At 47.1% G+C, this 22395-nt stretch overlaps 1 protein-coding gene across 4 annotated transcripts in view; it reads left to right on the plus strand.

The window, feature by feature from the left end:
- raly (RALY heterogeneous nuclear ribonucleoprotein) overlaps positions 1-12340 on the plus strand; it is a 153183-nt gene extending 140843 nt beyond the window's left edge. For 2 of the 4 annotated variants that reach the window (XM_038803735.1, XM_038803732.1), the window contains exons 8-9: positions 10466-10513; positions 11971-12340. In XM_038803735.1, coding sequence (XP_038659663.1) covers positions 10466-10510 — 45 coding nt within the window. In that variant the 3' untranslated portion in view covers positions 10511-10513; positions 11971-12340. The remainder of the gene's footprint in view (positions 1-10465; positions 10514-11970) is intronic. The other 2 variants (XM_038803733.1, XM_038803734.1) reach the window with 2 other exon arrangements.
- Positions 12341-22395: the final 10055 nt, after the last annotated feature.

The raw sequence follows: 22395 nt of genomic DNA on the forward strand, positions 1-22395 counted from the left end.
TAATCCCCAACTGAAACTTCAACCACCTGGCTGGGTTCATTCCCCAACACCAGGTCCAGTATGGCCCCTTCCCGTGTTGGACTATTTACATACTGCTCTAGAAAACCCTCCTGGATGTTCCTTACAAATTCTGCTCCATCTGGACCTCTGACACTATGTGTATCCCAATCAATGTTGGGAAAATTAAAATCTTCTATCACCACCACCCTGTTGCTCCAACGTCTTTCCATAATCTGTTTACATATTTGTACCTCTATCTCACACTCGCTGTTGGGAGGTCTGTAGTACTGCCCCAACATTGTTACCGCACCCTTCCTATTTCTGAGCTCTGCCCATATCGCCTCACTGCTCGAGTCCTCCATAGTGCCCTCCTTTAGCACAGCTGTGATACCCTCTCTGAGTAATAATGCAACTCCTCCACCCCTTTTACCTCCTACTCTATCCCGCCTAAAGCATCGATATCCTGGGATATTTAGTTGCCAATCATACCCTTCCCTCAACCAAGTCTCAGTAATAGCAATAACATCATACGCCCAGGTACAAATCCAAGCTCTAAATTCATCTGCCTTACCTGCTACACTTCTTGCATTAAAACAAATGCACCTCAGGCCACCAGTCCCTTTGCGTTCATCATCAACTCCCTGCCTACTCTTCCCCTTAGTCACGCTGACTTCATGATCTAGTTCCTTACAGGCTTTAGTTACTACCTCTTTACTGTCCACTAACCTCCTCATTTGGATCCCATCCCCCTGCCACATTAGTTTAAACCCTCCCCAACAGCGTTAGCAAAAGCACCCCCAAGGACATTGGTTCCAGTCCGGCCCAGGTGTAGACCGTCCAATTTGTAGTAGTCCCACCGCCCCCAGAACCGATCCCAATGTCCCAAAAATCTGAACCCCTCCCTCCTGCACCATCTCTCAAGCCACGCAATCATCCTGCCTATTCTTTCATTTCTACTCTGACTACCATGTGGCACTGGTAGCAATCCTGAGATTACTACCTCTGAGGTCCGACTTTTTAACATGGCTCCTAACTCCCTAAATTCTGATTGTAGGACCTCATCCCGTTTTTTACCTATATCATTGGTGCCTATATGCACCACGACAACTGGCTGTTCACCCTCCCACTTCAGTATGCCCTGCAGCCGATCTGAGACATCCCTGACCCGTGCACATGGGAGGCAACATACCATTCGGGAGTCTCGTTTTCGGCCACAGAACCGCCTATCTACTCCCCTTACAATTGAATCCCCTATGACTATAGCCCTTCCACTCTTTTTCCCACCCTTCTGTACAGCAGAGCCAGCCACAGTGCCATCAACCTGACTACTACTGCCTTCCCCTGGTGAGCCATCTCCCCCAACCGTATCCAAAACGGTATACCTGTTTTGGAGGGAAATGACCGCACGGGCCACCTGCACTGCCTTCCTGCTCTTTCTCTGCCTTTTGGTCACACATTCCCTTTCTCCCTCAGCAATCCTAATCTGTGGTGTGACCAATTCGCTAAACGTGCTATCCACGAACTCCTCAGCATCGCGGATGCTCCAAAGTGAGTCCATCCGCAGCTCCAGAGCCGTCATGCGGTCTAACAAGAGCTGCAGCTGGACACAGTTCCCGCACGTGAAGGAGCCAGGGACCTCAGCCAAGTCCCTGCGCTCCTACATTGAGCAAGAGGAGCATAACACAGGTCTGAGATCTCCTGCCATTTTTAATCTTAAACTTAATGTAGTCCAACTAGAATATCAACTGTCACTTGACAACAGCTCCTCCACAAACCACCTTCTGGATACAGTGACCACAATGCACTGATGCAAATTTTCCCTCAACAGCCAATCAGCGGCTCCGCTCTGCTGCCCTCTGCTGGATGCTTGCCTTCACTTGAACATGGAGGGTGTCATAAGAACATAAGAACTAGGAGCAGGAGTAGGCCCTCTGGCCCCTCGAGCCTGCTCCGCCATTCAATGAGATCATGGCTGATCTTTTGTGGACTCAGCTCCACTTTCCGGCCCGAACACCTTAACCCTTAATCCCTTTATTCTTCAAAAAACTATGGGCGCGATTCTCCCAAACAGGGAGAAATCGTAAGGCTGGCGTCAAAAACGGGCGGGTTTGACGCCAGCCTCCCCCCCCCCCCCCCCCCCCCCCCAACCGGGACCCGATTCTGGTCCCCGATCGGGGCTAGCATGCCGCGGCCGTGAACTCCGGCATCGCGGGCTTAACGAATTTTGTTAAGCCCGCTTGCCAGAGTTTGCGACGGCTGATGCGTCACATGACGTCAGCCGCGCATGCGCGGATGACGTCATCACGCATTTGCGCGAAACCCGCGCATGCATGGGCCGGGATGCCCCTCAGCCGCCCCGCGAATTGATACAGCGGGGCGGCGGAAGGACAAAGAGTGCGCGGGAATCGGACCCGCTGCCCGCGATCACTGCCCACCGATCGCGGGCCCATGGCACCCTTGGCACGGCCGTGGTACTGCCGTGCCAATCGGTGCCATGGTTGGCAAGATCCGAACTTTACGGCCGTTTTTACAAACGGCCAGACCAGGTGTGTTTGCCGTTCGTAAAAACGGCCGTAAAGGGCTTGGACTTCGGCCCATCGGCCAGCTGAGAATCGCTGCTCGCCGTAAAAAAAACGGCGGCAGCGATTCGTGTCGGGAGTCGGGCGTGGGGGGGGGGGAGAATAGCGGGAGGGCGTCAGACTAGCGTGGCCATTAAAACGTACGACCCCCGCTATTCTCCGCACCGTCGTGAGTGCGGAGAATTGCGCCCTATCTATCTTTACCTTAAAACATTTAATGAAGGTGCCTCAACTGCTTCACTGGGCAAGGAATTACATAGATTCACAACCCTTTGGGTGAAGAAGTTCCTCCTAAACTCAGTCCTAAATCTGCTTCCCCTTATTTTGAGGCTATGTCCCCTAGTTCTGCTTTCACCCGCCAGTGGAAACAACCTGCCCGCATCTATCCTATCTATTCCCTTCATAATTTTAAATGTTTCTATAAGATCCCCCCTCATCCTTCTAAATTCCAACGAGTACAGTCCCAGTCTACTCAACCTCTCCTCGTAATCCAACCCCTTCAGCTCTGGGATTAACCTCGTGAATCTCCTCTGCACACCCTCCAGCGCCAGTATGTCCTTTCTCAGGTAAGGAGACCAAAACTGAACACAATACTCCAGGTGTGGCCTCACTAACACCTTATACAATTGCCACATAACCTCCCTAATCTTAAACTCCATCCCTCTAGCAATGAAGGACAAAATTCCATTTGCCTTCTTAATCACCTGTTGCACCTGTAAACCAACCTTCTGTGACTCATGCACTAGCACACCCAAGTCTCTCTGCACAGCGGTATGCAAATTTCCCCCGCAACAGCGAATCAGTGGCACCGCTCTGCTGCCCCCTGCCATTCTGACAGAGGCCCCAATAAAAACAGAATGCCGTGAGATAGCGGGGTCATTTCCACCGCCACAAACTCCGGGAATGAGCCGCTAATCCCGCCCAGAAGGGACAGTGTTATTGTTTGTTCGATCGCGCCCTCAATGTACTTCACTGCGTTATGAACGATCCTTATTTGACCATTAAGTCCAGGGATGGGACTTGAACCTAAAGCTTCTGACTCAGAGGCAGGGACTCTACTCACTGCACCACCCGATTCACTAGGTCACTTTCAACAGGTCACTTATATTACACCCAAGGGCCACTCTGCCTATGGGAACTGTTGTGTTTTCCTTTTCTCTGTCCTTTCTGTGGCTCTGTTCCAATTATGGCAATCAGTGAGTTTGCCTTTCTTTTTATGTCATCTATGTTCTAATGCTTAGAGTCGGCAGGTATCAATGATACTACCGCAAGTTTCAACCGGCTATCGATCAAAGAGCCAAACACCAATTAGTTAGTTCAAGGTCAAGGGTACTTTATTTACACACAGTAAGTCATGCAACATAAACACTACTAGTTAACTACACCTATCAACTAAGACAACCTGTACTTAACTTTGGGCACCCGGCTTAGGTCCGAAAACAGTGGCCACTGTTCAATTCTGTATCTCTCGGGTTCGAAGGAGTAACTGCTGCTCAGCTGGGCTCATCCGTCTGGTAGCGGGCGTTGAACTTGGACTCATTTCTGGTGTTGCTGCAGTTGGTGATGGCCGTGACCGGGGTTGCAAGGCCAAGAGAGAGCGAACATATGGCAAACTCTTCCTTTATACTCGCGGGGGAGGGAGGGGGGGGGGGGGGGGGGATCCACGCTCTTTTGGGCAGTCCATCGATTTGGGCCTTACTAATTGGGTGAACCCTTGATCCTTCCGTTCGATTCCTTAGCCAATAAGTGGGCGGGGATCTGGGTGACTGGGCGTGTCCCAAGCGGTCACTGACCCCATTGTTTGTGTTTCCCTTGAACAGGGAGTGGCGCCGAAATGTCTGGGACTGTCCCGGTCACTCAAGTACCAGTCCGTTGTGTTGGGGAAGATGGGCCATCAAATGTTAATCGGCCCCATTAAAATGCTAATTGGACGGAGTTTTGATACCGTCTGGGCTTCTTGCTGACAAATATACATTTCAGGCTCTGAGCCTGCCTGAGTCTTGTCTTGTCCATTTTACCCACTAGGCTTTGCGGGTTTCTCTGTACCTAGTTGGAAGTGGCCATCCCAGATGGCTACAGAACCTCAGTTATAAATATTGGCAGCCTATTCAACCCGTGTATGGCATCAAACGCTGAGCCCCTCCTTAATCTTTAGCTGGGGGCTCAGTGGGTAACAGCCTGTCATCTCTGAGTCACATGGTTGTGGATTCAAACCCTACTCCGAATTCTGACTGCCGAGAGTTTTTACCGAGGGAGTGCTGCACTGTCGGAGGTGCCTTCTTAGCTGCTTCTTTTGGTTGAACCCAAGAGCCGGTCTCCGCTCTCAAGAGGAATATAAAAGATCCCATCCGAACATTCAGAGGGAAGAATGGGGAGTGCCAGCAGATGCTCGGAGCCAATAGTTTGTTTCTCAACCAAGAATACAAAAACAAACAGACCTAATCATTATCACGTCGCTGTGGGGTCTTGCTATGGACAGTGACTCCACTTCAAAAGTATTTAATTGGCTTTAAAGTGCTTTGGGAGGTCCTGAGGTTGTGACAGGTGCTATAGAAATGCAAAGCACTCTTATTCACTGAATTAGTGCACAGCAAGCTCCCACAGATAGTCACATGATAATGGTCAGATTGTCTCTTTTATTGACCAGGACACTGGGGAGAACTCACTGCTCATCTCCACAATAGTGCCATGCGATCTTTTATGACTCCTTAAGAAAGCAAACGGTGGTGCGTTCAATCTCTCATCAAAAGGCAGAGTGTCTGACAGGGCTGTATTCCACAGTAATGCACTGGGAGAGTCAGCCTGGGCCTTGTGTTCACATCTCGGCAATAAAACTCATTCCCAAAAACATTGTCAGATCCAGAGCAACAGTAGACTGGAGACATGTTGAAATATCAGAATATCAGGCTCCAGGTTTGATTCCCGGCTGGGTCACTGTCTGTGCGGAGTCTGCACGTTCTCCCCGTGTCTGCGTGGGTTTCCTCCGGGTGCTCCGGTTTCCTCCCGCAGTCCAAACATGAGCAAGTTAGGTGTTAAATTGCCTCTTAGTGTCCAAAAACGTTAGCTGGTGTTATGGCGATGGGGTAGAGGTGTGGGCTTAAGTAGAGTGCTCTTTCCAAGGGCAGGTGCAGACTCGATGGGCCAAATGGCCTCCTTCTGCACTGTAAATTCTATGCTTAGACTCTGATAACAGTGTTCAGGATTGATACTGTTCGTGTTTAGCTGGTTTATCTTGAATCTATCAACTAGTTTTCTTCCTGACCTTGTCTCCCTGATTCCAATCTATCATTTACAGGTGTCAGTGAGAATACCATTACTGTCATAGAATTATTTGAACTCTGAACCTGGTTTTTTTATGTTTCATTTTACGGCAATTTACTGTCACACACAAATCTCATTAAGAGATGAATCCAGTCTCCAGCCCCGTGTTGTAATGAGGTGAACACGGAATCTGGTTTTGATTCATTTTAAACATGTGTTATTGTCTGAATCACAGCATGAATCTACCATCTGATCTAATCCATCTTCATCCCCGAACCCAATAATCCAATCACCCACCCACATATAGAAACATAGAAATAGGAGCAGGAGGCCATTCGGCCCTTCAAAACTGCACCGCCATTCATTATGATCATGGCTGATCATCCAACTCAATAGCCGTATCCCCCCCCCCCCCCCCCCCCCCCGCCCCACCATTTCCTTGGATTTCCTTTGCCCTACGTGTTATATCTAACTGATCCTGAAATCATGGCCGGGATTCTCCGAGCTCCGCGCCGCAATCGCGCTTGGGCGTGGGGGCGGAGAATGGGCGTCAGATCCGCGATCGGGCTCGCCGCCTTCCCGTGATTCTCCGGGGAGAATTGGCGCCAATCGCGCATCCGGTCGACGCGGCGCCGGTCGGGGGCCATTGAAAGAGGCCCCCGTGGCGATTCTCCGGCGACACACTGGCCGAGTTCCCGCCGGCGTGGTTCACTCATGGTTCCACCCGGCCGGCACTCGGAGTGGTGGCTGCAGACACAGTCCGTGGCCGCCCTGCTGGGGAGCGGGGGAGGGGGGGCGGGGGGGGGGGACGGGCCTCCAGGACGGCCAGGCTCACAATCGGGGGGCAACCGATAGGCAGGCGGGCGCGATCTGGGGGGGGGCATACTGTCGGGGCGGGCCCGCTGTGTGGGTCCGCCATGTTGCGTGGACCCACAAACGGAAGTGCAGGGCCCCGTATTGGCTGCCGGAGCTGCGTGAGCTACTCCCGGGGGGGGGGGGGGGGGGGGGGGGGGTCCTGCTAGCCCCCTTCAAAACAGAGAATCACTCTGGACTTTCTCCAGGAATCAGAGCACCGTTATTCGAGAGTTCAGCCCCACACGTTTTGGCCTTACCTACTTCCTGCGGTAACATATTCAGATTTTATATATACATATATATATCTTTCAATGTAAAAGCAAATGACTGCAGATGTTGCAAATGTGAAATTATGGATAATGTCATCAGGTCTGGCAGGGTCTGTGAGAGATAAACAGAGTTAACCTTCTGAGTCGTCCAGGGCAGAATTGGTTTGTAATTTAGGAAATGCAGCAGCCAATTTACACACCGCAGTATCCAACAAAGAGTAGTGTGATCAAAAACAAATGAGTGATCTGTTTGAGGGACATTGGGTGAGCCAGGTACTGGCCACAGGACACTGGAAAGGAACAGCCTTGTTCTTCTATTCTGGAGGTGGATTATAAATACTCACATCCCATGAATGAAATTAAAAATGAATGCGGCGAAGCTTAAACCCACAACCATCCGCCCAGAGTCCTTCCAAACTGAGGCAACCTGGCGAGTTTCCAACAGAAATGTCCAGGACCCGTCCCACAGCTACTGACCCGGATGGAGAAGATGCTCCTTTCAACAACAGCCACAACTTGTATCTCTACCCCACCTGTAACACAATTTAACATTGCAACTGGGGGGGGGGGGGCAGATTTAAAACAGAAATGAGGAGGAATTTCTTCACTGAAGGGGTGGATTCTCTGTCCCATTGTGCAGTGGACGCTGGAACACTGGACAAATTTGAGGAGGAGTTGGATAGGTTTTGAATTTAGTGGCAGGAGGAAGGGTCACTGGTGAGGCCGGGATGAGATCAGCCATGATCGTATTGAATGGCGGAGGAGGCTCGAGGGACTGAATGGCCTCCACCTGCTCTTAGTCCTTGTGTTCTCAGGCTTTTCACAAAGCAATATTTGACACTGAGCAACTTAAGGAGATATTAGATAAGATGGTCAAAGTATTTTAAAAATTGTGGTTAAAGGAAGAAAGGGAGATGGACGTGCAGAGGATTTCCAACATTTTATGATTTTGTTTCATATTTCTGGCATTCCTAATATTTTCAGTGTGTATCGGGTTGAATAGGCTGTTCAAAGATTACCTAATTGTCTTACAGAAAAAAGATGAGATATGCCCACACTCCCAGCTTCCTGTAGGGAATTGAGCAGCCTCGTCACGGCGGACTCAGAGGCCTCTCCCGAGATTTGCAATGCTCAAAACGCCTTGCGGCATTTAACGAAATCTCGTGAGACGTTGCGATCTGGATCTCGCACTGACTTAGGCTAATTTAATATGCGTTGGGGAGATTGTCCAGGTGCCCAATCCTAACGGCCACACCTGGGAGATCTCAGCAGGGCGCTGTTCAGCATTGTTTTCCACTAACGTGGACCAGTCATAATGGCACTTGGCCATTAGAGACCCCCAGGTGGTCAGGGACAGGGCAGAGTGGCACTGCTGGATCCCAGGACCCAGTCTGATGCTGAGCATCTGGTACAGGGTTACCCGGAGTGATGGAGACGATAGGGAGTGGCCGGGACATTCAGAAGGCGATGTCATCGACACTCCAGCAGGTCCATAGCTGATTGGAGGAATCCCAGAGACTATGGGCTCAGGACACGTCGCTGGCAATGCATGGCACCAACACTGCTAGGGCGGTGACCGCAGTGGAGAGCCTGGTGCTCGACGTTGGCACCATGAGTGAAGGTGTCCAAGGTGTTGAGCAGTCAGTGACGGCCATGGCTGAGGGTCTTGACATAATGTCCAACTTGCTGGGGGATGTTACCCAGTACCAGGCAGACCTTAATGAGTTTCTTCGGGAGACGCCCCGCTCTCAGATCATGGCCAGGGTGCTGCAGAGCATGTCCCAGTCACGTGGGCATTGCCAGGGTGCTGCAGAGCATGTCGCAGTCACATGTGGGCATTGCCAGGGCGCTGCAGAGCATGTCGCAGTCACTGAGGAGCATCGATGAGGAGGTTGACTCCATGGTGCAAGCCATGGGGAGCCGCCAGGTGATGCAGGGGCAGCCAGGGCTCGAACCAGCTACCCCTCCGTCCCAAGGTGAACCCCGGAACCCTATGGGCCCCGAGCAGCGTGGCTCCGGTTAATTGTACAGCAATGGGGCTTGGTGGTAATAATTGGTTTCTCGCCAAGCTACGGCGAGATCCCGGTTTCCCCTATGGGAGTGGGCCGGTTGTATCACAAACTGTTTGGCGCGTGGTGCGGTTCTCGTCAAGGCCGGAGAATCACGCCCATAGATATTTTTCCATTGAATCGCGCCCCATGTGTCACATTAAGTCCCATTACAAGTTCCATAACTTTGGTGAAAGAACGGTGAAATTCCCTACACCTGTCTCATGGTCACCCCATAACCAATATCACTAACTGAAGAATTGGCGTTCGTTATCCCATGGGAATGGAACTAATTGAACAGCTCGTTCAAAGACTCATTGGAAGCACAGTGTGTTGAATGATCTCCTCCTTTGCTGTTTTCAGCTGTGATTCTGTCATCTTGCTTGTTTGTGTAGTAATATTGACACATGAGTTGGCATATCGATGGTCAAGGCACGTTCCAGACCTTTCGAAATATCTGCACCATTTGTCTTATCAGCCAAGCGATGGAGCATAAAACATGTGTTTAGAGGAAGGCACTAATTGACATTTCTAACTAAGAAATGGTTAACATCAAACATTCAAATCAAAATTGATTGGGGGAAAGAGTTGAAATAACATCTGCAAAATTTTAGTTGAAGAAAATGTCAGAATGTTTCCTTACATTCATCACGACTTTTAAATTTGAATTGTTAATCGGATACGTCATTCAGCACACTATGAATCCAAATTCAGTCTTTCACAGCTCTGTGATCACTGGTCACTCACTGTCTCTGCTAAAAGCAGATTGTTGCAAGCTCAACACCTTACTCAGCCACGAGCTTCAGATAGTCTCTATCGCCAAGACTGCCTATCTCCATCTCCGTAACATCTCCCCTTTCTGTCGCGACCTCGCACCATCTGCTGCTCAAACCTTGCTCCCCTCCTGACAAGCCCATTATATTCTACCCTCCTCATAGCTCAACTCAGCTACAACTCAAATCCAGCCTAATTCACAGCAATTCCCACTCACCTAACATTTTGGTTCTCACTGGCTCCTGTCATGGAGATTCTCACATATTACATTTTTACGCTTGTTTTCAAATTTCTCCGTGGCCTCATCCCTCTTTATCTCTGTAAGCTCCTGCAACCCTCTGAGAACGGTTTAGCCTCTTGGGTATCCCACCTTTATTCACCCCACAGACGGGTGTTCAGCTCCCTCGGCATTTAGCTCTAGAATCCTCTCTCTAAACTTCTCGCCTCACCAAATCCCTCTCCCCATTTAAGGTGCTTCTTAAAACCTACACCTGACAAAATTATGGACCATCGCCATAATATCACCAAATGTGGTTCAATGTCCCGTATTGTCCAATGAGAAATGTTGTATAAATGTAAGTTGTTACTGTTGAAATACTGAAGAATTTGAAGAACTGAGATGACACTGTCATAGGAACATTCAAATCATTAATATTAATATATTTCCCTTCTCTGTTAGCAGGAAAGCAATCACAGAGTAGCCACAGAGGGAACATTAGAATAGAAGGTATTCGATTTGATTTCTCTTCTTCATTTTGCTGTTTGCTCTGACGATTGTTTTATAATCATCCTCATTGAGTAACTTGTGCGTTTTCTGTAAGGAACTAGCAATTTAAGGTTGTGTCCTGGGAGCTGTCCCTTTGCACCACCCATATACCCATCCCCCTGCCAATCCCTCGTCCCCTCCCTAACATTCCTGTCCCTATAGACCTTTAGAAATAAAACTGCAGCATGAATACTGACACCACCGAGATAGTGATGGAGTGATGCAGAGTTTAGAGCAAACAGTCTATGTGACAGCAAGAAGTCTATTCAAACAGTCTCCATGAACTGCAGCAACATTAACCCACTGCTGGAATGGTGAGGCTGCTGTTGGGAGAAGCTGGTTGTCCTTAAATAATAAAGAATAGTCTGTCACTGTACTGTGCGAAAGCCTCGTGTAGATGGTCCAGATAATGGCCAATGAAGCTCAATGTAGCCAAATGTGAAGCACAGGACAAGAGAAGAAACAGTGGAGGCCTGCTAGATTCCAGGATGGTATTGAAATTACTGAAGATGAAACTGAAAGAGGTCTCGGCAATTAATAAATTTGACATTTGAAATTCCATCCAACATGGAGCACAAATCTGCAAAGTTAATAGAATGTCAAATCCATTGTCAACACAGCGGAGAACAAGTGAGGCAAGGTTGTGACTCAGTTGTACATTTCCAAGGCCAGTCTGCATCTTGAGCATTCCATTGGAGCACCAGGGAGATAGTCAAGTGCTGGGGACAGTGTACAGCAGCGTCACAAGGCTGATCTCCACCATCAGGGCTATGGGTTTTAATAATAATCGTTATTAGTGTCACAAGTAGGCTTACATTAACACTGCAATGAAGTTACTGTGAAAATCTCCTAATCGCCACATTCCGGCGCCTGTTCGGGTACACGGAGGGAGAATTCAGAATGTCCAATTGACCTAACAGCACGTCTTTCGGGACTTGTGGGAGGAAACCGGAGCAACCGGAGGAAACCCACGCAGACACGGGAAGGACGTGCAGACTCTGCACAAACAGTGACCCAAGCCGGGAATCGAACCCGGGACCCTGACGCTGTGAATCAGCTGTGCTAAACACTGTGCTACCATGCGAGAGCGCGGAAAAATTAAACATGGAAAAGAGGAATCTGAGAGGTGGTAGTAATGAGATGCGCACAGTTAGCGCACTGAAAATATAAAATCTGGAATATTAATTGTATTAGATTGCAAAAGTAGTGCAAGAAAAACAGGTTCAACCTAGGAGAAAGCAGTGTGGTCCATCCCTGAACTATAATTTGATCAAGAATTCTGAGAATATATTGTTGATGATGCTGCTTCGATTAATATATTTAATGGCACTCTCAAAGTTTCCAACCATCCCAATGTGTTAGCGAGCAGTTGGCAGATTAGACATATCACCCTTGTCATTTCTCCTTTTATTTTACAGACTGCAAACTGGTGGTTCCCAGCAGGCTGTGAGTAATGGGGAGACCACAAGAAGTCAATCGAGGAGCTCTGCACATAACTTAAAGAGAAACAACCGGGAGCCATTGCTACTTTCAGCTCAACTATCCCAGAGGAAGAGGGGACATCTGTTAAACATTTAGGCATCTGATCTTGCATCACTGCAGAACCCTGCTAGTTTGCCGTGGAAGTTGCTACAAAGAACACCACACTCTGTGAGCAAGAGTGTTGGCCAATTACTGCAGCAGGACGCTCTGGGATTTGTGTCAAGTAACAGATCGATAATTCATTGCTCCCATCTTACTGATATGTACGAATATTGTTGTCGACCTTAATCACACTTGAGAATATTACATATCTATGTCGCATATTTTGTAAAAAAAAAACCCGTACTTCAAATTTGTTCCCTTCTCTCCTGGGACACACCGTGCCAACCACCTTACCTATGAATTAATGTTATCGTTGCCATTCAAGAACTCTCAACCCTGTCCTTCCCCAAACACTCGCTGCCAGGTGAGGGTTCGAGGAGTTTGACAGAGGCCACCGTCATGTCCTCGGCAACTTTGAGACCTTCTTCATATTTTATTTATTTCTAGTTTAAATGAATCAAGAATTGCTTCACTGCCCCCCCCCCCCCCCCCCCCCCCCCCCCCCCCACCCCCGCCCCTCCCGTCAACTTCCACTCCCAGATATCATATATATCCCAGCAGGAAAGATGTATGATCTGACACTCGGCATCTAGAACAAAGATCAAAGAATAATACAGCACAGGAACAGGCCCTTCGGCCCTCCAAACCTGTGCCGACCATGCTGCCCGTTTAAACTAGAATCTTCTACACTTCCTGGGTCCATATTCTTCTACTCCCATCCTATTCATGTATTTGTCAAGATGTCCCTTAAACGTCACTATCGTCCCTGCTTCCCCCGGCAGCGAGTTACAGGCATCCACTACCCTCTGTGTAAAAAAACTTGCCTCATGCATCTCCTCTAAACCTTGCCCCTCGCACCTTAAACCTATGCCCCCTAGTAATTGGCCCCTCTACCCTGGGAAAAAGCCTCTGACTATCCACTCTGTCTATGCCCCTCACAATTCTGTAGACCTCTATCAGGTCACCCCTCCGTCGTTCCAGTGAGAACAAACCGAGTTTATTCAATGCTCCCCCTCGGTTTATTCTACCGACACACAACTCTGCCAACTCTGGTTGGATGAATTTCTGGAGATCTCATCACATGATTTCCTTCCAACTTGCCCATCCTCACACTTGCGCCATTGGTCACCCACCATGTCCATCTTCATGATGGCCCACCTTCTGGCCAATTGTTGAACAAACAGACTCTTAAAAATCATCCAATGGGACAATTCAAACGGTCCGCTTATCTCCACGCCCCCAAATCCGTTTGCAATGAATAAACAGGAGTGGTCAGAAGCAAATGAAAAGGCGAATGTTTCTCTCTGGGACGTTGCTTCACCAACGGCGTCCTGGACATTGCCCACCAATTCCCTGAGTCTCCAGGGCAGTCCTGGAGGGTTGGCAACCCTAACTCTCCAGCCAATCAGAGCAAAACTGGAGATACTGCTGCAGCAACAGGTCACTGTCTGATATTTCCTTTCTTTCTGCAAAGAAACACGAAGGCTTCAGCTGGTCGACACAGTCGGGAGTTGAAAATGAAACCTTACGCTCCATATTCCATATCACAAAACTGCAAGAGCCATCGCCCTCTTCAGACCCGATTAGCCGATCTGTGTCTTTGTCTTTCCTTCTACTCTTTGACCTTTCAATTCCTGCCACTGTTCTGATTAGGATGAGCGACAATATGTGAATTGTACCTCACTTCATTTTTTTTTTAAACCTGTCAGCATTTTATTTTCTTTGAATTATTCTTCAGTGTTAAAAGAATGGCAGAATATTAAACCGTGGTTGGTATGGCAACAATCAGAGGATTGATTGACCATTGATTGAGACGGCAGAATCCACTTTGGCAACAGGTTTGATTACAGCCTTCCCGGCTTTCGCAAGTTGCTGTGGGCCATTGAAGAAGAACAAAAACAGTCCTGACTGAGGAATATTTCACCATCTCTTCAGGGCTGGGTCCAAATCCTGGAACATCCCTTCAACCTGGATTGCAGTGCTTTAAGCAGGCGGCTCACCACCACCAATCCAAGGGGGAATTAGGGATTAGTAATAAATCCTGGACTTGCCTCTGGTGCTTGCATCCTGTGAATGGTTAAAAAAAATCTTGAAGGGTGCGTGCTGTAGGTTTAATTGCACAGTCATTCAATATCTTGCTGTGGTCAATATTATATCCTAATTAGATGTAATTTTCCAGAACCATATAATTTACAATGCAGAAGGAGGTCATTCAGCCCATCGAGTCAGCACTGGCCTTTGGAAAGAGCACCCTATTTAAGCCCACAGCTCCACCCTATCCCTGTAACCCCACCTAATCTTTTTGACACACAGGAGCAATTTATCATGGTCAATCCAGCTAACCTGCACATCTTTGGACTGTGTGAGGAAACCGGAGCACCCGGAGGAAACCCATGCAGACACAAGGAGAAAATGCAAAATACACACAGATAGATATCCAGCTGTGGCCTCACCAAAGTTCGATACAACTCCAACATGACCTCCCTGCTTTTGTAATCTATGCCTCAATTGATAAAGCCATGATGTGGAGATGCCGACGTTGGACTAGGGTGGGCAGGGTAAGAAGTCTTAAAACACCAGGTTAAAGTCCAACAGGTTGGTTTGGAGACACAAGCTTGCGCTGCACAGTTCCTTTGTCACTCACTTCGCCTTTTTCACCACCCTATTAACCTGTCCTTCTACCTTCAGAGATCAATGGACAAACACACCAAGGTCGTTCCTCGGAACTTCCCAGTGTCAGGCCATTCATTGAATATTTCCTTGTCACATTACTCCTTCCAAAGTGTATCACCTCACACTTTTCAGGATTAAATTCCACCTGTCACTTTTCTGCCCATTTGACCATCCCGCCTGTATCTTCCTGTGATCCAAGACACTCAATCTCACTGTTACCCACCCGGCCAATCTTTGTGTCATCCACAAACTGACTGATACTACCCCAAAACATAGTCATCTATGTCATTTATATACATGACAAACAATATGGTACCCAGCACAGATCCCTGTGGTACACACTGAACACTGGCTTCCAGTCACTAAAGCAGCCGCCTGTCATCACCCTCTGTCCCCTACAACTCAGCCAGCTGTGAATCCACCTTATCAAATTACCCTGTATCCCAGGTGCATTTGCCTTCTTTATAAGTTTCCCATGTGGGACCTTGTGAAAGGCTTTGTAAATACAAGTTACTGTTTGGTGTTGAATACTGTAAATCTCCCCTTCTTTAAAGCAACAAAGTTTGGAAACAGAAAACTGTATAAATCTGAACCTTTTTTGCACTCTAGTGAACACTGCACAATATACCTGGGTTCAATTTGAATTGTTGAGCAGGATTTCCATTCTGGGGTTGGGACCCTAGCATCAGAAGCACTTCTAGCTCCAGGGCCCAAACCAATTAGATGCACATCAGGCTATTGATGGCCAAGATGGCCATCCAATTAAAGGTAACAGGCATGATGGGGAAGTTTGAGTTGCTCATGGCTGTTTGATACTCAACTGGAAAGAGGGAGTAGAGCAGTGGGACAGCGCCAAATTAGCAGCTGTGCAAGAGAAGCCCAACATTTCACAGCTGCTTCTGCCGGGGTGGAAGCGGAGAGACATTTTCTGCTTCCTGAGTGCAGCAGAGAAAAGCCAATTAACTGCTGAAGTCAGCAGGCCTGCAGGTTGTGCGTGCTGTGAGAAGCCACAGTGTCTTCAGGAGGATGCGGATTCTCTGCCACAAGTGTTCAAATGACCCTCTTAGGCCTGTCAGCCTAAACACCCAGCTGAAAGGCCTCTAGGTCTGAGCACAGAAGAAATGTGTGTCCAGGAGGATTAATGAGCCACTATCAAAGCTCATAACCCTTGCACTGCTGTGGCGGAAGCAAGACTGAACATTAACAGTTTGATGTTTCCACTGGTAGTGAGGGAGGGCAGCATTGTCTGAACAATCTCTGCCTACACTATCTCTCTGTCTCTGAAGTAGAACAAAGAACAGAATGGCAGAGGACTTGCTGAGATGGTGGAGTGACCCAGCCTGCTATTAATTTTATGGAGGAAACGGTCCTCAAAATGTTTAGGATGGCATCACATTAAGGAGTGGGCGATGGAGAGATAGGGTTCCACCAAAAACAGGATGAAATCATCTCAAAATCTTTGGGATGGGGATGGAGTACACATTTGATGCCAAGCCAATACAGCGACTAGAATATTCTGATTCAGCTCTGCAGAAGCATCTACTCTCAGAGTGCACCACAGGGTCAGTTGTGGATGGGAAGCAGTTGCAATGTCATTAGGGTTGGAGGATGAAGCAGCAGGTCCTGCGCTGTCACATATTCAAGTGCACCCTCTATAGTGTACTCACCTCACACTCACCTCAATCCCGCTTAGAACAAGTGGTGCCACTGGGTGAATCAGTAAACAGGAGGAGATAATGAAGGCAGAGGCAGCTGGGGGTGGCTCCCTCAGAGAGAATGGAAGTTAAAGAAAGCTATGCTCAGCCTCAGGAATGACACGATGGGAGTTGTGTGCCCACACCCAGAGTTCCCTGAGACAGTACAGCATCATGGGCTAAATATGGAGGAGTCCATTCATCACATCTGATCTGTAAGACTGTAAGACATAGGAGCAGAATTGGGCCACTCAGCCCATCGAGTCTGCTCCACCATTCAATCATGGCTGCTATTTTTCTCATTCCCATTCTCCTGCCTTCTCCCCATAACCCCTGATCCCCTTCTTAATCAAGAACCGATCTATCTCTGTCTTAAAGACACTCAGTGATTTGGCCTCGGCTCCACAGCCTTCTGCGGCAAAGAGTTCCACAGATTCATCACCCTCTGGCTGAAGAAATTCCTCCTCATCTCTATTTTAAAGGATCATCCCTTTAGTCTGAGATGGTGTCCTCTGGTTCTAGTTTTCCTACAAGTGGAAACATCCTCTCCATGTCCACTCTATCCAGGCCTCGCAATATCCTGTAAGTTTCAATAAGATCCCCCCCTCATCCTTCTAAACTCCAATGAGTACAGACCCAGAGTCCTCAAACATCCTCATATGACAAGGTCTTCATTCCAGGGATCATTCTTGTGAACCTCCTCTGGACCTTTTCCAAGGCCAGCACATCCTTCCTTAGATACGAGGCCTAAAACTGCTCACAATATTCCAAATGGGGTCTGCCCAGAGTCTTATACAGCCTCAGAAGTACATCCCTGGTCTTGTATTCTAGCCCTCTTTGACATGAATGCTAACATTGCATTTGCCTTCTTAACTGCCAACTGAACCTGCACATTAACCTTAACAGAATCGTGAACAAGTACTCCCAAGTCCCTTTGTGCTTCTGATTTGCTAAGCATTTCCCCATTTAGAAAATAGTCTATGCCTAAATTTCTCCTTCCAAAGTGCATAACCTCACACTTTTCCACATTGTATTTAATTTGCCACTTCATTACCCACTCTCCTAGCTTGTCCAAGTCCTTCTGCAGCCCCCTTGCTTCCTCAATACTACCTGTCCCTCTACAGATCTTTGTGTCACCTGCAAACCTAGCAACCGTGCCTTCAGTTCCTTCTTCCAGATCATTAATGTATATTGTGAATAATTGTGGTCCCAGCAGACCCCTGAGGCACGCCACTAGTCACCGGCTGCCATCCTGAAAAAGACCCCTTTATCCCCACTCTCTGCCTTCTGCCAGTCAGTCAATCCTCTATCCATGCCAGGATCTTACCCTTAACACCATGGGCTTTTAACTTATTTAACAGTCTCCTATGCAGCACCTTGGCAAAGACCTTCTGGAAACCTAAATTAATCACGTCCACTAGTTCTCCTTTGTCTAACTTCCTTGTTACCTCCTCAAATAAGTCTAACAGATTTGTCAGACACGACCTCCCTTTGACAAAGCCGTGCTGACTCAGTCCTATTTTACCATGCACTTCCAAGTACTTCGCGATCTCACGTTTAATAACAGACACTCAAATCTTACCAACGACCAAAGTCAGGCTAACCGATCTGTTATGTTTTGAATGTTTGACCTCCTCCATTGCGAGATCAACCTCGTAGAGAATCAGATATGGCATTATTCAGTGGATGCAGAAGTTGCACATTGATTGGCAGAATGCATGCCATTTTCTTTAACATTTACCAGTCAGTGGTGCTAATGGTGCTTGGAGTGGATGACAATAGTGTCCCAGCTGGTGATTCCCACAAACAATCAAGTTAATCATGAAAGGGCTAGAGGCAGGCATTGTTGATAAAAGGGCCACATCACAGATGGGACTATTCTCAGCCTCCTTGACCTCTCTGACTGGGGAAACCATTTATACAGTGAGGCCCTGTGAGGGAGATTGCCTCTGCATTGACAGTGTTGCAACAACCTGCGGAGGTGCCTCTGCCTGCACCACCATACCAAAGACAAGCACCACCACACCAAAGACAAGCACCACCAGCAGCAACAGTAACAAAAACAGAAAATCGCAGCAGATCTGGCAGCATCTGTGGAGAGAGAAGGGAGCTAACATTTTGAGTCTGGATGACTCTGTCAAAGCTGCAGAGTGAACTGGAAATAAGATTCAGATTTGGATTTTGTTTATTGTCACGTGTACCAAGGTACAGTCAAAAGTATTTTTCTGCGAGCAGCTCAACAGATCATTAAGTACATAAAAATAAGAGAAAATGCATAATAGGGCAACATAAGGTACACAATGCAACTACATAAACACCTGCATCGGGTGAAGCATACAGGGGTGTAGTGTTAATCAGGTCAGTCCACAAGAGGGTCGTTTAGGAGTCTGGTAACAGCAGGAAAGAAGCTGATTTTCAATCTGTTCGTGCATGTTCTCAGACTTTTGTATCTCCTGCCCGATGGAAGAAGCTGGAAGAGTGAGTAAGTGGGGTGGGAAGGGTCTTTGATTATGCTGCCCACTTTCCCCAGGTAGCAGGAGGTGTAGATGGAGACAATGGATGGAAGGCAGGTTCGGGTGATGGACTGGGCTGTGTTCACGACTCTCTGAAGTTTCTTGTGGCCCTGGGCACAGTGGCCCTTGCCAGATTTATACTATTTTGGGTGGTGGGAGTGAGCTGTGGGCTGGATAGAGGGTCAATAAGCAGGCTGCTTCCACTTCATTCCAACCGTAGGGGGAAGCACCCCTTAGGATTGGCCAGGCCACCATGTCATTAAGCACACTTTGTCGTTCACTTGGGTGAAACTTTTGTGTTTGTGTTGAGCATTAAAGAATGAAAATAATGGGCATGTTGCTGCTTGCACCCGGCCTGCGTATTTCCATCTTTAATAAGGCAAAAGTGTGAAGACAGGGCAGCGACTGCAAGGTCTGTGTTTGGGGGTAGTGTACATGCTGCACAGTTGTGTTCCATCAAAAGTTGTAATAATGGAAGTATTCAGAGTTGAATGTATCCTGGAGGTGTTCCGACCCAGAGGAAGCTTACTCACAGAGACAACTGCCAAACACAATGAGTAGAACTCAGGTGAAACATGCTTGGATCACAGTGGCTGGCGAACTCCTGCAAAGCACGCTTACTGTTCTCCACTGCACCTTCCTTCACCGAGGTACTTTATTATGTAGTTTTATAATTACACTACTGGAAAATTTAACCGACTATATAATACCCCTTTCCAAACTTCCCCTTCCTAACTGCCCCTGTTCTCGTTTGATATTCTCATTAAGAACTTTAGGATCCATGCATATGCGAATATCGGCATACTTTTTCTTTACACAAACCATGGAGTTTACCCAGTCAGTAGATTCTTCTATCTTTCTGATTACGTTTCATTTTGACATTCTGTCTAGCTCCTTTTTGAGGCGATCCCGAGGAGGTGCAGGTACTCTTCCTGGTGCCTGTATCATAGATTTTGCATCCTCTTTCAGTTGTATCTTGTAGGTGAATTGTAGTGTACCAAAACCTGTGAACACATCGCCGAGGTTGCTGAAAACGTTCTCGGAATCGTTGAGAATGTTGATGCAATCCGTTTTGGATGCTATATACCAACTGCATGAGACCTAATTCTACACAGCACTGATCACCAAATAATGAATCCAAGCCCTCAGATCCAATACAGAATAGGACGGAATAAACTGTGTTCTTCACCAGCACACTCCGGTCACAAACACCATAACATAATGCTTGAACCATTATAATCTCTCAGAGATATTTTGTGATTTCTTCTAATCAGCTGAATTTTTGGATTTTAAATCAGTCATGCTGATTAAATTGGCTTTTGCACCAGTATCAAACTTCAATTGGACCACTGTACCATTCACTTCAAGTGGTAGCCATTTGTCCTCACCAACCTCATTTATTTTAAGTGGAGTATCAGTTTGCATTTTTTTAAGTGCTGGAGAATTTTTTGATGTCTCCAAAAAATGATTCTGCTCTGTTATTACTCCAACAAAACTGATGTTTCATCACTGGAGACTGTCTCTTCCATTGTGCTGATTGATCTGGGATTGAACTTAGAGTGACAATTCTGAGCAAAGAGATTTTTTCCTTTGTATCTGGAACAAAACTTGCCAAACGGTGGACACTCCCTTAATTTGTGCCTTTGACCATAACTTTTACACAGAAATACTTTGTCCTGACCTTTAACCTATTTGTTGGGGTGCGGGGAGCTGCAGGAACCTTCCCGCCTTTTTTAGGAGGTTTCCTGCCTTCTTGGAAAAAGGGCGGCAATGGGCATCAAATCTTCAAATTACTCCATTAAAATTTTTACTATCTTCATCGTTTGCAAATTTAAATGTATTAAACACAGCAATTGCTTTGGGCCCTGCCGCTGTTAGGAGCATTGCTGCCATACACAAATCTGATTGATCTTCTAAATTTACTGCAGTAAGAAACAGTTTAAATTGTTCTTTAAACACATTCCAGTTGCTGCCCACAATACCATAAAATCTGAGACTGGTGGCTGACTGTCTGCTCCATTTCCAGCCGCACTGTGAATTGGGAATCCGGCCCCTTCACTCCCCTCTGTACCACTGCTGCCAGACCAGCTGAGTATTTGCAGCATTGTGTTTATTTCAGTTTCGCCCGGGTTAACACGTTCCCAGAACCAAATGGGTTCCACCACAAAACCATCTGACTATCGGGTTTTGAATGAAGAAAAAGACTGGGCTTATGATTCAGCTTCACAAATACAAGGCTCGCAACTGAGGAACACAGGATTGCATGTGAATTCATTTTGAAACACAATGAAAATAATGTAATTGCCAGCCAAAATAAAAAAGTAGACAAATAACTCCCCTCTAATGAAAAGCAGTGATTCCATAGCACTGCCAAAATAGAATTTGTCCGCATTAAATAAAGAATGAGTTTAACCTGTCATCGGCTACAGGACATTGCATCAATGCAATCCTCAATATTTATAAGGGTCTATCTAGTCTTTAGCACTCCACATTGAACTAAAAAAAAAATTTAAACAAGCATAACTCTATTATCAATCCTTTCCATTGCCCTACTAACTCATTTTGGTGACCTTCTGGTGACTACTTTCGTTTCAAATCCTCAGTACTTTTTCAAACCATTACTTATATTGTTGGAATTCAAAACCACTGTCCAGTAGAAAGTTCTGGAAGCTACAATACAATAGCCCAGACAAGTATGTTAAATTAAAAGTGCAATGCGGATGCAGATTAAGAACATAATAGACCTGATTCTGAGACACAATAGTGCAATAATCTTTATTGTCACAAGTAGGCTTATATTGGCACTGCAATGAAGCTACTGTGAAAAGTCCTGAGTCACCACATTCCAGCACCTGTTCAGGTACACTGAGAATTCAGAATGTCCAATTCACCTAACAGCACGTTTTTTGGGACTTGTGGGAGGAAACTGGAGCACCCAGAGGAAACTCACACAGAGAACCTGCAGACAGTGACGCAAGCCAGGAATCGATCCTGGGCCCCTGGTGCTGTGAAGCAAGTGCTAACCACTGTGCTACCATGCTGTCCAAAAGTGTGGTCATTTAAAAAACCACATCTTGGAGAATGCATATAGAGCAATGGGAAGTATCAGGATTCTGAAGATCGCTTCTCGGCCAAGAGGTGCGCATCAGCTTGGATCTTGTATGTCTCTCTCTTGTGGAGACCATGAATTGGGATTCAATTTGAATTGGTTTTTGGAGCAAGTAATGTGATGGATGAAGGGCTTACCTTGTCCACTCTCCGCATTGACTTTGTTAAAAAATGTTACTCCATTCCTAAAGATACAATCAGGATTCTAAAACTGGTCAAACCTTAGCAAAAAAAATCATCCACAATTCTCATCAGGGATGAACTTTACTAT

This window comes from Scyliorhinus canicula, chromosome 7 (genome assembly GCF_902713615.1).
Source record: "Scyliorhinus canicula chromosome 7, sScyCan1.1, whole genome shotgun sequence".
Classification (NCBI taxonomy): domain Eukaryota; kingdom Metazoa; phylum Chordata; class Chondrichthyes; order Carcharhiniformes; family Scyliorhinidae; genus Scyliorhinus; species Scyliorhinus canicula.